The sequence below is a fragment of the Salminus brasiliensis genome, chromosome 25 (genome assembly GCF_030463535.1).
Source record: "Salminus brasiliensis chromosome 25, fSalBra1.hap2, whole genome shotgun sequence".
NCBI classification, from domain to species: domain Eukaryota; kingdom Metazoa; phylum Chordata; class Actinopteri; order Characiformes; family Bryconidae; genus Salminus; species Salminus brasiliensis.
The window spans coordinates 14,603,909-14,619,238 of NC_132902.1; the positions used below are offsets into that span (position 1 = coordinate 14,603,909).

General features: G+C 40.6%; 1 protein-coding gene across 1 annotated transcript in view; it reads right to left on the bottom strand.

Annotated features, from left to right (window-relative positions):
* Positions 1–11,024: 11,024 nt before the first annotated feature.
* The window catches only part of tox3 (TOX high mobility group box family member 3), a 59,974-nt gene continuing 55,668 nt past the window's right edge, over positions 11,025–15,330 (bottom strand). The window contains exons 4-7 of the mRNA XM_072671224.1: positions 14,594–14,854; positions 14,158–14,382; positions 13,812–13,892; positions 11,025–12,712 (exon numbers count right to left, since the gene is read on the bottom strand). Coding sequence (XP_072527325.1) covers positions 11,939–12,712; positions 13,812–13,892; positions 14,158–14,382; positions 14,594–14,854 — 1,341 coding nt within the window. The 3' untranslated portion in view covers positions 11,025–11,938. The remainder of the gene's footprint in view (positions 12,713–13,811; positions 13,893–14,157; positions 14,383–14,593; positions 14,855–15,330) is intronic.

The following is a 15,330-nucleotide window of genomic DNA, read 5'->3' on the forward strand; positions in this document are numbered from 1 at the left end:
ACTGGTGGTGCTGTTTTGCAGATATTCGTACATACCATACTATTCATACTACAGCTTCCGTCCACTGGTGGTGCTGTTTTGCAGATATTTGTACATACAATACTATTCAAACTACAACTTCTGTCCACTAATTGCTCTGTTTTGCAGATATTTATACATATTGTATTATTAACACTACAGCTTCTGTCCACTAGTGGTGCTGTGTTGCAGATATTCATACATATTGTGTTATGAATACTACAGCTTCTGTCCACTGGTGGCGCTGTTTTGCAGCTATTCGTACATATTATACTATTCACACTACAGCTCCCGTCCATTTGTGGTGCTGTGTTGCAGATATTCGTACATATACTGTTCACACTACAGCTTCCGTCTCCTGGTGGTAGTGTTTTGCCAAATACAAGATTATAGTGTATACCTTTTACTATTAGTGAGTAGTATGCAATTGGGATTCAGCCACTGTCTGCCATGTACTCAAAGAATTGAGCTACAGCTACAGGCATGCTGCTTATTCCCGTTATGGAGCTTCGGAAAGAGGCATTGCTAGATGAAAACTCCAGCAGAAATGGTTGAACAATTCCATCCTCTACTATGCTCCACTATAGTACTATTTTGACCAGAACTGTTTGATAGCTTTTAGCAGGCTTCTTGTAGAATTCTGGTTGGATACCTTCCTGCCAGAGTTAATAGACTTCAATTAACTCCACATCTTTTCAATAGGGTTGAGGTCAAGACTTTGAGAAGGCCATTCCACAAGTTTCATGTAAGCCTGCTTAATCCAAAAAGGTTTCTGTAAGGGACCCTTTGCTCATGTCAAAAGTGTAATGAGCAGCCATAACCTTTAGTACCACCTGCCTAATTTCGAGTAGGGCCCTCCTGTGACCATTCAAAGCATGGACTCCACAAGACCTCCTTAAAGTGCTGTAAGTAGGGAGGTGGGGCCTCCATGGATCGCATCAATTAGCCTTAGGTACCCATGACCCTGTCACCAGTTCACCAGTTGTCCTTTCTTGGAGCACTTTTAGTAGGTACTATCCACTGCATGAACACCCCATATAACCTGCCTGATGTATTGGAGATGCTCTGACCTTCTAACCATCACAATCTGAACCTTGTCAAAGTGGCTCACATCCATACGCTTGAACATTTTTACTGCTTTTAACACATCACCTTCAAGAACCGACTGTTCACTTACTGCCTAATAGGTGCCACTCCTGGACAGATGCCACTGTAGATGAAAATAATCAGTGTTTTTTACTTCACCTGTTATGGCTGATTGGTGTTTTTGTAAATGTATAATCAGTAGCCTAATTGTGGAATTGCCCAGTTAACAATCACTAGATAGCTAGTTAATTATCATTATCATTATTATCAAATGAGCTAACAACCACAGCCTCTCTATTGGCACAAGGCCTAAGCTAGCTTTAACAATACCTGATCACAAGGTTCAGCTTTCCAAACAATCTGTAGGGAACAGCTCTGCGTAAGGTTGCTCACACTGAAGAAACTTCTAAAACAGTTTGTAATAAAAGTTAACACTTCAGTTATGAAAGCCCAACTTAGTAATAGTGTGCTTAGCTCCTCCCACATCTTGCTGGGGGCACGGTGGTGGGCCTTCTGCTCCAACCTTTGGTCTCGAAAGTCAAGTTCTTTGTGCAGAGGTAACTCCAGGGCCAGGCAAGACGAGCTCACATAAAGCCTGAGCGCTCCAACAAACAAAAGTTCACCACTGCAGCAAAAAGGTCAACGGTGCCTGAACAAACCTCAGTCCAGCAGACTGCAAGGTCAGCATCTTCCAAACTATGGCTGCCATCAGGTCTCGGGTTCCACAGGTTCCTAAACAAAGCTGGGCCATTGTGCTCACGGGTTAAGCTTAGTCTGCCCGGGACCAGGTGTCTCAAGTCATGTCAAAGTTCATGCTTGCCCTTCAGAGCTGAACGGGGGTGGGGAGATAGGAGGGTGAAGTAAAAGTAGAGCTGAAGAATCTCTACTAACCTTTGTATTGATAATAGTAGCAGTTTTGTCCTGTTGAATACACTTTCTGTCTCTGAAAGGGAAACTTTTTAGTAGGTACACAAACATTTTAAAGCCAACATTTAAAGGTGAGTTCCAGTCTTTTTTTCAAGCAGCTGTTGCAAATTTGGTGTAATTTAGTAATCAAGATGTAAACAAAGTCATACAGGGTGGTCTGATGTAGAGTGGTTTATTTGAGGGAAATGGGCCAATGCAGATGTGATTACAGTGGATAGGAACCAGGGGTGGTGATGTGCTTATTTCAATATCGGCACTTTTTTTACTGTTCAAAACTGGCAGTGAACTTACACACGTCTTCTGAGACTTGTATGTAATGTTGATAGTTTTGGGGTACTATAGTACCTTACAACACCCAGCATGTACCACTGCACCTGTAGAAGTAGTTTAAAAATACTTTTTTGGCCAAAAGCTTATTGCAAAACTATATGTCCCAAGTATTACGCAGCATATTCCTAGCAATTGTGAGTAATTATTTTGTGTAAAGTGTCTTTAAACGAGTTGAAGTTTTGGGGTTTCTATCATCACAACAGAAAATAAATTCAAAGAATGGTGCATTTTACATCATGTTTGACACTATTATGTAAAAAAGAAAGTGGAATTAAATAAATAAATGCATACATACATACATAGGAAGCTTAAAATACTTTACTCAGAACTCCCAGATTTTTCCCATATGATTTTTTTCTTAATCCTTTTTTTTTTTTTTTACTTTTTTACTTTAAATTTGTACTTTTTATTTTTATATTTATTCTTAGTTTTCTTTTCATTCTTATTTTATATTTTTTTCTTTTAATTTCTTACTCTTAATTCTTAATATTTTATCTTTAAATTCTCATATAATTTTTATTTATAAACATATATATATATATATATATATATATATATATATACACACAAATAAATCCTATACTTTTTATTATATATATGTATACATATGGATATATTTTACATTTAAAATATATTCTATCAAAAGAATGAAGAACCCCTCCCACCTCCACTCTACTCTCCAAGTGGTGATCTTGAGTGGCCACAGGCCACAAGGGTCAGAGCACTGGGCAGCAGAGTGTCAGCAAAAGAAAATGAGATACCAATCCATCATTAAAAGTGTCTAAAAGCTGGATACAAACGGCATCTGGTTCGTGTGATCAGTGGTTTAAATGTAAATATATACACACTCTATCCACCCACCCACCCACACCAAACAAACAAACAATAGTGTGCTTGCACACAAACAGACAACTGCACAGCTATTCACACACAGGCACAGAACATACACACACAAACACACATGCAGATTCTCACAAAGGAGCATGCACAAACAAACCCCCCAAAAACATATGCAGAGAGAGAGAGAGAGAGAGAGAGAGAGAGAGAGAGAGAGAGACTGGTACTGGAAAGCACTGCATTTACAGTAAAGTAGGCTGTTTCATTAAAAACAGAAGGTCAGATCATGTTACAGCATGAACTAGTTTCTATACATAGACCTGATATGATTGCTTTAATGAAGGGTTAGGCAGCTGAACAGTAACTCACACCTGCTCTGCTAAATTCTTCACCCTTTAAATTAACATGTGAGCAGCCTAAACCCACACTCCAGTATTAACAGACCCACCTCACGACCTGCACAGAGACGTCTGCAGAGGTCGATGATTGGTCCAGTTCCAGTATTTGGTCATTGTTCCACTCGTCCACTGACAGCGCGATGTTTATGAACTTTTTTAGAGCTTTTAAAAAAGAAATATATAGACCGACATCTGTGGAGAAATGGTGAGGGTTCCTCATTACACTACTGGGTTTAAGGCTGGATTAAGGCTTCAGGATGAGATGTAGATTAAAATTAGATTTAGGTGCAGATTAAGGTGTAGATTAATGTGTAGGTTAAGATTAGGTTTAAGAGTAGATTAAATTGTATTTTAGAATTAAGTTTAGGTGTAGTTTAAGGTATAGGTTAAGATTAGATTTAGGAGTAGATTGAGGTGTAGGTTAAGATTAAGTTTAGGTATAGATTAAGGTGTAGGGTAAAGTTAGATTTAGGTGTAGATTAAGGTGTAGGTTATGGTTAGATTTAGGTGTAGATTAAGGTGTAGGTTATGGTTAGATTTAGGTGTAGATTAAGGTGTAGGGTAAAGTTAGATTTAGGTGCAGATTAAGGTGTAGGTTATGGTTAGATTTAGGTGCAGATTAAGGTGTAGGTTATGGTTAGATTTAGTAGTAGATTAAGGTATAGGTTAAGATTAGATTTAGGAGTAGATTAAGGTGTAGGTTAAGATTGAGTTTGGGTGTAGATTAATGTGTAGGGTAAAGTTAGATTTAGGTGTAGATTAAAGTGTAGGGTAAGGTTAGATTTAGGTGTAGATTAAGGTGTAGGGTAAAGTTAGATTTAGGTGTAGATTAAAGTGTAGGGTAAGGTTAGATTTAGGAGTAGATTAAGGTGTAGGTTAAGATTAAGTTTAGGTGTAGATTAAGGTGTAGGCTAAAGTTAGATTTAGGTGTAGATTAAGGTGTAGGGTAAAGTTAGATTTAGGTGCAGATTAAGGTGTAGGTTATGGTTAGATTTAGTAGTAGATTAAGGTGGAGGTTAAGATTAGGTTTAGGAGTAGATTAAAGTGTAGGTTAAGGTTAGGTTTAGGTGTAGATTAAAGTGTAGGTTAAGGTTAGGTTTAGGTGTAGATTAAGGTGTAGGTTAAGGTTAGGTTTACGTGTAGATTAAAGTGTAGGTTAAGGTTAGATTTAGGTGTAGATTAAAGTGTAGGTTAAGGTTAGGTTTAGGTGTAGATTAAAGTGTAGGTTAAGGTTAGATTTAGGTGTAGATTAAAGTGTAGGTTACGGTTAGATTTAGGTGTAGATTAAAGTGTAGGTTAAGATTAGGTTTAGGTGTAGATTAAAGTGTAGGTTACGGTTAGATTTAGGTGTAGATTAAAGTGTAGGTTACGGTTAGATTTAGGTGTAGATTAAAGTGTAGGTTACGGTTAGATTTAGGTGTAGATTAAAGTGTAGGTTAAGGTTAGGTTTAGGTGTAGATTAAAGTGTAGGTTATGGTTAGGTTTAGGTGTAGATTAAAGTGTAGGTTAAGGTTAGGTTTAGGTGTAGATTAAAGTGTATCATCTTTTCACCACCAAAAGCATCAGTGAGGTCAGGATGTTGGATGATCACCAACCCACCTCATCCTGAAATCCCCAACTCATCCTAAAAGTATTGGATGGAGCACCAAGCACCATCCCAAAGAACACAGTGCCGCTGCTCCACAGCCCTAGTCTTTTGACAATATTTCTCTACAGGGACTACAAAAGCTGTTTGTGTGTGTGTGTGTGTGTGTGTGCATTTGCACATCTGTGTCAGCAATGGGTGTTACTTAAAATAGTGCAATGCATTCATTTGTCCACAAACATTTGGACATACAGTGTACCTGACAAAACACAACCTGAAGCTTTCGGAATGGCCCTCACAGTTCCCTGAGCATCACTGAAGTATCATTGAAGATGGTAGACCTTACAGAAGATTATTATTATTATTATTATTATTATTATTATTATTAATAAAAATAAATAATAACCATAATAATAACAATACAAATAATATGATCTGGAAAAAAATGAGTAGTTGATGACTTGGCTAAAATCATGACAAAGAATTAAGGTTCGAGTTCATGTATCCGAGTAAATGTAGTTACTGCCCTCCTGCAGTCTTGACATCTTGTAGACTAGTGAATAAAAAGAGGGGGGGCTTCCTCTAAATTGAAGTAACATACAATATTCATACGCTGAATACGAGATGATGATTTGCTGTGGGTTTAGCTTATTGCACACATTTATTTTAAGCCACTTTGCCGTCTCCCCCCCCCCCCATGCCAGCCTCATTCTGCAGACCCAGGCCTGGAAAAGCCTGGAGATGAATCAATCCATAATCACCTAAGTGCGAACCGACATGTGATCAGTGTTTCAGGAATCAGTGCAGCCCTTTTCCCTTTCTTCTTTTTTTATTTAGTGAGGGCTCTCCGAGCTGCAGCCCTCGCTGTGAGATATTTGTCCACAGCGTGACCGCACGGATAACGGGGTTATAGAATAACAAGGCGCTGCATGCATTATTGATGCTTCACTCCACCAGATAGAACTGAATAATAACTGGCAGCCCTGCTCTCCTCATTACGGCCTGTTTTAAAGGATGTGTTCGGTCGCCATGGACACGGCGCCACGTGACCGCCCCTTAGTCTACCCCCACCCCCTCGCTCACGCTCGCGATCCTCGTCATTGCAATTCGGGTCACGTGCGGCGCTTGCTGTTTTTAATTTTCATTTCTTCTCAGGCGCTTTAAGACTGTTGCCAGCGCTTATTTGCAGTTTTCTCGCAGCCCTCCCCCACCCCCCTCCTCTATTACCCCCCTCCCTCTGACAGGACAGATGCTGCAATTAATCACGGAGCGAGAAATCGGGCTTCTTCAGTCGTTTCTTCTTCTCCTCCACTGCGAGGCAATAGGGTTGAGAGCCAACCACGAGCGTCCTCTCTCCCTCAATCTGGGCATGCATTTATATACAGGCTAATTAAGGACGGAACGCCATTCTGAGGATTCTATTAAGCGGGAAGCAGACAGCCCATCAGGATGCACTGATCACTGGGAATTCTGGGCCGATATCCGATTTTTCATGCAGACTCTTAGAGGATTTGCCACCAATTCCTGAATGATGCTGCTTTTATATTTACACACCAGCTGTTATCAGACATCAGCCATAACATTAATACATCATTAACACTGTATGACCAAACCATATTGCTGACACAGATGTGCAAATGCACACACACACACAGTTTGTCTAGTCCCTGTAGAGAGGTGCTGCATATAGAATAGGACTCTCTGGAGCAAATAAGCATGAACCTATTGGCACCATGCCTATTAAAGCCCCCCCCCCCTTCCACCCCCCAGCTTTAATAGAGCTGTGGGGCAGTGGAACTGTGTTCTCGGGAATGATGGATGGTGCTCCTTCCAGTACTTTTGGGATGTGTTAGGGTGTTGGGGATGAGGTGGGGTGGGGTGGTGATCATCCCAAATCCTGACCTTACTAATGCTCTTGTCGCTGAATGCAATCAAATCCTCACAGCAATGCTCCTCCAAAATCTAGTAGAAAGCCTTTTTTTCCGGACAGTAGAGGCAGCTACTCCAACCAACGCAGGATAAAGTCATTAACTTTTGAATACCCTTGATTTAAAAAGAAGGAATAAATGAGAAAGTGTCCCAATACTTTTGTCCTAATTTATGCTGCATTGGAAAATTTATCATTTTGCAATTGTTTAGTAATCCTGTGAAGACTATAGGCTGAAACCTCATCATTTTCAAGTATGAAAATATATATATTTTTTATGTTTTTAATAAGTTTACATTTGTTGTTGCTACTTTGTCGAAGCGAGACATCACTGCACTGTATTCTGTATCTATCTGAATTCGGAATTTCTAACTATCCTCACTCCCCTACAAAAACATCTATAGCAGTATCTATCTAATAAAAATCTACAGTAATATCTATGGTAAATACTTTTTTTGGCTTCATTTTAAAGAAATTGTCATTTTTTTTTTAAATCTGAAAAGTGTATATTCGCACTGAGCTCCACCAGCTCAGGGCCTGTATGCACTCTGCGCTTTAACTGAACTCCCTCTCTGTATATAAGCTGTGTGCTGTTCTCTCCACCAGCTGAACACCAGCTCCTACACTTATTCCTGCACTGTACTCCTAGTTTACGACACCAGACTGGTCTCCCTCAGCATACACTCCTGACCTCCCTGATTTACTCTTCTTTACACACACAGCACATCCATCACTGCTCTGCATATTTATTCCATTTACTGTTAGTGTAGTGACTTAGCATCTCTGGATCTTAATTACCCAGCTTTCATGCACACATTTGTAAATGCACTGACTTGTATATAATTGTATTTATTGTCTTTGTACTTGTACTTGTCTACGCACCCTGCTGTGTGTTTTGTCTATTATCCTTGCACTATGGCATCATATCCTTCCTATTCTGCACCGGAGACTCAGCCTTAGTACTGCACAAGCCACTTCTATACATTCTGTACATTTTGTATATTTGTATTTTATATATATTTTAGTTTGGGTGATTTTGCTGCACCACACCAATGAAAGTCCTTAAAACATCGGCCCACCTCTGTAATACAAGTAACCTTGTCAGTATTATGGTATTAAATTTACTTTATGTTGATGATGGAAACACCCTCACCAGCCAATCACCACTCTAGACTTTGAAACAACCATAATAGGCTCATTAATGCTGATTAAAGGACGGCCACAGAATTTGTAGATACTCAGCCCTGATTTACAAATGCAGTGCACTGTATCCTACCTTTTTTTTTTTTTTTTAGCATGTCTGTCCAAATCAATAAGATTCTAAGATCATCTAAGCACATTGCTAATAAGCAGCTTTTCTCCTCCTCCTCTGCTTGGAAGGAGGTTCTGGGTAGCAACATTTCAGCGAGGCATAGAAGAAGAGGGCGTAAAAGGAGAATGCACATTGTTATTGTGTGTTTATGATAATTAGAGCTTGCAGGTCCTCCCCTCCCCCAGTTTAACAAGCAGGAACAGAGGAAGGGGGTGGTTATGGAGAGAGAGAGAGAGAGAGAGAGAGAGAGAGAGAAACCCCTGGGGCCATCTTAGAAATGTAGCCATCGAGTGGGGGGCTGAGACTGTGGACGAAAGAGAAGCTATATCCAAGAAAAGGGTCAGTGAGAATGTCACTGCTATTGAGACAAGTGATGGTAACATGCTGTAAACATGTCCAGTTTCACCTGCATGCCACACACACATACACACACACACACACACACACACACACTATCCTGTCTGAAGCTCATAGAGCACTTAGAAGGACATTTCTTTTTGTGATTTCCCAGTAATGGTCAGTAAGCATTGATTCCACTGGTTGTATAGGTAACACTTCACGCTAAGCAATTATGAATAGTTAATAAGTCATTGATTATCCATTATTGATGCATTCATTTTTAATGAAATGAAATATTTTAATGTTTACATGATTAAGCCCTTAATTAGTCATTAGTAATCTTGTTCCCACTGAGTTGCTAGGCTGTTGCTACATGCTCACTAAGGTTATGATTTTTTTGCTATGCTGTTGTGGTTGCTCTGCTATTTCAGGTGGTGTCGTTGTGGTATGTCAGGTGGTTGGTACGGTGTTGCTAACTAGCATATCAATAATTGGTAATAATTAGCTTATTAATAATAAAATGAATAGTTATTTACGACCAGGTAACTTAACATTAAGGGTCGCAATAAAGTAATTTATTAATTAGCCATTAGTTAACTGTTTATTAAGCATTTGTTATTACTTAGTAACTGATTAGGTCCTCCCTTTGCAATGAATAATTAGGTATGCTCAACTGAGCTATTTTGTTATTTTCTCAATATAGAAGTAGGGAAACCCCTTCTAATAAATGCATTCAGCTTTGTTAAGTAGCACCCATTGCTGACACAGATGTGCAAATGCACACATATAGCTTGCCAAGACCATGTAGAGACCAAGTACTGCCAATTGAATAGGACTGTCTGAAGCAGAAAAAACATGAACCGGCATGGCATGATGATTGGTGGTCCATCCAATACTTTTGGGTGTGAGGTGGGCTGGGGACCATCCAACATCCTGACCTCACTAGTGCTCTTGTAGCTAAATGCAATCACATGATCACAGCAATCCCTGCATCCCTGGACAGTAGAGACAGTCTAACAAAAGCAGGATGAACTCTATTCCTCGATTTTATATCCTTGATTTTTAGAAAAAACAATTAATAAGCAGGTGTCCCAATACTTTTGTCCATATAGTGTAAGTACTCGTCAGCTCTCATTCAGAAGTTAGTACACAGGTAACAAATAAATAAGCAGTGTTCTCAGGTACGATTCTAATTACTAAGTCTTCAGTTAGTGAGTAACAAGCAAAACTGAACAAACTGCAAATTAATACACCAATAATGGAGCTTTAATTAAGGAATCATTCATTTGCGACCCTTAATATAGTATTACCTGCAACCCCTAATGTAAAAGTAATGTAAAATGAGTTCCCAAAACCACTGTCCCTCATCCCATACATGTTTAATTAACTCAACACTGAAATGAACTGAATCCTTGAATTAGGGATGTCTTTATTTTTTTTTTTAAATCTTTAATAACTAACAAGGAGACATCGAGGAAATATTTCATACAAAAGTATGGCTAATATAATCTTAGAAATGAATCGGTTCTTCTGAAATAAATATTTGTGATTGTTATTTTTAATTGCAAACATCGAGACACACAGAAGTGTAATACTTCATACAAAAGTATGGCTAGTATCATATTAATGATGGAATGTCTCTTTTCTTCACGTTATTATTTTTGTCTGTTTATTTCTTCTTCGGTGGCAAAACAACAAAGCCGTTTGAAATCAACTGTCCCAGTAAGGGTTCGAAAGCCGGTTGAGTCTACTGAAACGTGTTTTATTCTATGGACAGGTTTTAAAAGCAGATGAATTTTGATCTGTAAGCAAAAATACAAACAAATGAATCGCTGCTAACTCATAAAAAAGTAGAAAAGAGCAGAGATGCACTATGCGATGGAGCAATCCACAGGTCAGCTTACCGACTTCTGAATTAAAGCCTCACGTATTAAAACTTTACAACAGGCGATATGAAAAATGTACACCTTTGCTTTTTTTTTTTTTTGTCTTTTTTTTCCCAACTTTTTTTCATTATCATTATTTTTATACAGCTGGCAGAAAATACTTCCTTCTTTTTTTTCCCATGTGAGCTTCGACACTGTAAAATGTCCCTGGTGACTTCGTCTCTCTCTTTACATAAGTCTGTGGTGTCAAGGAATCGTGTAAAAATACATTACTCATTAAACCATTGGCCTGAATCCTTGAATTTTGCAATTTCTCCTTAAAATATCCTTAAAATATGCACTTTTATTACACAAAATGAAAAACAAAACAGAACAGAAACATAATTTAAATTCATTAAAGTTTTGAGGTAAATACAAATACATAGAAGGTTTTTTTTCCTTTTTTGGGGGGAGAGGAGTGCTATTTATACACGTTTGAGCCAACGAGTTTCTTGAGGAGAAGTTCGTTAAAGGAGAAGTTCCCTCTCCTCTCAGCTCATGTACAGCAGGTTGGAGAGTGAGTTATGTTTCTCGGTTCAGAGCAAAATGAAAGTTCCCTTTGTTTCTGTTCTCTCTGGAGGAGCTGATAATGTTTGTTAAGGGTCATCTACAGAAACGTAATCGCAGGAAATGAAGCGGGAGAAGGTTAAGGTATATCGACAAACTGGCCAGAAAGTGAGTGGCCTCCCTTTGCAGTTTACAATTCCCGTTTTGAATCCATCCATTCCTCTGAATTACAAAAACTGTCCAAAACAAAACGATGAAAATCAATTCTACAATGTCCTCACTGATCACTGATCCTACTGATCCTCAGTAGGACGTTAACCAGTGGTGACCCTGTAAATAAAGCTTTGCTGTTAAATAAAGAAACGCAAAAAATTGTCGCTGTGGCCGATACGAATGTCACTTCTGGCATTGATTATGTCGTCAAACAGTGTCTTAAACCTCGATGATTGAGATCAAAAAACAAAAAACAACCAGGCACTCCGTTCCTCACCATAGCTCTGCCTATTTTATAGACAGAAGTCCAGGCAAGACCTTTCGTCCATTTCTTTTTCTATTTTACACATGTCGGGGGGTATCCATCTATAACAAAGGACAGTTCTTTTGTAAAACATTCGTATTTCTCACACACTTCTTAAGTGCAACTTTGGAAAAAAAAAGCAACTTTGAAACAGTGCTTTTTTTTTTAAACAAACATCTTCCTCTCTCCTCTCTGAGCCGAGACTCTAGGATTCGGGGGGTGGATGGGGTTTAGTAGATGCTGACTTGCGAGAGGACTTGGGCATGGGCCTGAATCTGGGAGGGGTGAGGCTGGGGGGCCGGTGGTGGCGGGCTTCCAAGCGATGCTGAGTGGGCGGCTCCGGGCGAATGCTGCACGGGCGAACACTGCGACTGGTGCTGCTGCTGATGCATCTGATGCATCTGCTGCATTTGCTGCATGTGTTGCATCTGCATCTGCTGCTGCTGTTGTTGTTGCTGCTGCTGCTGTTGCATTTGCTGCTGTTGTTGCTGCTGCATGTGATGCTGCTGCAGTTGCTGCTGCAGATGGTGCTGGAAATGCTGGTGCTGCATCTGCTGCTGAATCTGCTGGTGATGCATTTGCTGCTGCTGCATCTGATGGTGCTGCAAGTGCTGCTGCATTTGCTGCTGTTGCTGCTGCATGGCTGCGGCGTGCGGCGGAGGCTGCATGGGCGGGCTCATCTGGGACGGCACGGCTGGCTGCGGCGCGCCCGGTCCCATCTGGCCCAGCATCTGTGAAGGGACACCGGAACCCATGTTCTGGTGGGCCACTGTGATGGAGGTGACGATATGGCTGTTGCCTACCCGCATCTGTAGGGGCTTCGGGGCGATGGCCCGGGGAAGCGCCTGCTGCTGGAGCGCCTGGGCTGCGGCCGACATGGAGGGGTGCTGTGAGAGAGGTGAGGACAGCGGGGAGGGCAGGACCAGGGCCGGGGACAGGCTGGTGGAGGCCAGAGTCTGCTGTACCGAACGGATGGTTTGAGCCTCGGCGGACTCTGCCGCAGCCTAAGAAGAGAGAAAGAGAGGGAGGGAGAGAGAAAGTGAGATATAGAAAGTTTGTATTTTTCCCCAACATATCTCATTTCACCATCCTAGCAAAAAACAGAGTTTGCTCACAGTACCCTACAAAGATCCAAGCACTCAGTAGTGAAGTACTTCCGTGAAGTAATGTACACTGTACAGTGTACAGTGATCAGCCATGACATTAATACCACCCTCCTAATATTGAGTAGGACCCCCTTGTGCTGCCACAATAGGTCTGAGAATTTGAGGCAAGGACTCCACAAGACCTCTGAAGGTGTCCTGTGGTATCTGGCAGAGGACACCTTAAAGAGGTTAGCAGCAGATCCTTTAAGCCCTGTGAGTTGTGAGGTGGGGCCTCCTTTGATCACACCAATGAGCCTTAGGTGCTCATAACATTGTCGCCAATTCACTGGTGATCTTTCTTGAAACACATTTGGTAGTTACTATCCACTGCATACTGGGAATACCCTAAAAGATGTTTTGATGATGTTTTAAAGACCCGGTCAGTCATCTAGACATCACAATTTAACTCAGTGTCTCAGATCCTTATGCTTCACCATGTAATGTTTTTCCATTCCATCCCTTGACAGAAGCCACTGTAAATTAGGATAATCAGTGTTTTTCACTTCAACTGTCAGTGGTATTAATGTTATGGATGATCAGTGTTTATTGTAAGGATATAATGCATAGTACGTCATTTAAAACACAGGAATGTATTCTGTATAAGAAAAGAAATCTAAACACACTTTTTAAGCTAACTACGCGGTTGAGGCTTAATTCAATTGCAGCCTTCTTTGTCATACCAGCTTTAATGCTTTCAATTTAATCTCTCATCTGTTTCATAAAGTTCTCCGGAAAAAAAGAACGCACGGCTCAGCGGTGAGATGTCACCATGTGTAAGATGATCAAATATGCAAATATAGGCAAATAATTTAGCAGGCAGTATCAGATATGCAAATGCTACAGGCTAGCAGGCAGATCCTGGGAATTAATGAGGCATGCTCATTAGCTGGTTTTACGACCTGCTATCATTGCACCTCTACTGTGGAGAGAGAGATGAGATGGGGGAAGCGAATCTCACCTTTGACACCAGACTGGCGCGGTAAGCAGCGAGGGCTTTCAGGTACTCCTTCTTGGCCGCCTCTGTTTTGCTTTTGTAAACCTGTAGTGACGAAAGAACCAGCAAGGTGTGAGGTGTAAAGAGTATGTCCTTCATGAAATACCATTATGAGCAGAGATAAATAGTTATAAAAAAGTTATAAATAGTACATGTGGTTTTAATAGATATGGCTCCGTTCCATGCTCCCACTTTCTCTTCAGTGCTGTGAACCACAGACATCTCTGCACTAAGACTGGCACCTACAGGCCTTGGTTGAGTAAAAAATAATGCAAATCACAGTCAGGTTCATGGAAGCTATTTAAGGTACCTGTTTCTGCTCCTCTCCTAGGCCATCCCACATGGAGGCCACAATCTTGGAGACCTCCCCGAATGTAGCGTTGGGGTTCTGGCCTTTGATGGCTGCTTGAGTGTCTCTGAAGAACAGCGCGTAGGCTGAGACAGGCTTCTGAGGCTCATTCGGGTCTTTCTTCTTCTTCTTCTTAGGCGTCTTTGGCTTCTTACCAGCATCTGGGGCCGGACGCTTTTCGCCAATCTGTGAAGGAGAAAGACAGAGTAAGAGACTGACTTTCAGAAAGCTGCTTAATCTGCTATTTTTGCCAGAGAACGAAGTTCAGAAAAAGAATCACAGACAGGCATAACTTAGTCACTTCAAGTTGCTGAACAGAGGAAAGAAGGAAACACAAAAAGATGGGTGAAAGAAGAAGTATTTCCATACTTGCTTCCACTTGTTTAAGGTCACTCACCTTACTTCCATCCTCCTGATCATCTTCATTTATGGAGCTGGAGGGAGAGGGCGTGGCCGACTTGCTTGCAGGTGGGGAAGGGGAGGTGTGGGCAATGTTTGGTCCAGTCATGTTGAGGCCCAGCTGAGCATTTAGCTGAGACTGGTTAATAGTGGTCAGCTGGTTGCGTGACATCATAGCGTTGGGGCTGTTCATGTTGATGATTGAACGCATTACCATGGTGGGGTTGGGAGGATACTGGCGCATTGACTGTCCGATACCCTGAAACACACACACACAGCGAGCAAACTGATTATTGATTGCCTGCTACATTCACTGATCACTGCTTGTAATGGCTGTAAGGCTTGCTGATTTTAAAGCCCCAGTCAGGGTATATTCCTTGGAGCTAAATTACAAGTAAACCACCTGGTCCATGTCCACGCAATCTATATACATCAATAAAACTTGTCCACCATGAAAACCCAGATAATCCTGAATTTCCTGGACTGAACAAATTAATCCAAAATGCGGTTCTTTCCACAACTTTGCATGATGCACTAAACTCTAAAGTCATTCTGACAGAAGCTTTAAGAGAGACAATAAAAAAATATCAAACAAGTAGGAAAATCAACTGCTTAAAGCACAATACTGTGACTCAGTCACAGAAGAAGAGAAGTTATTAAAGATAATACTGTGCTATATATATATATATATATATATATATATATATATATATATACACACACACACATGTATAT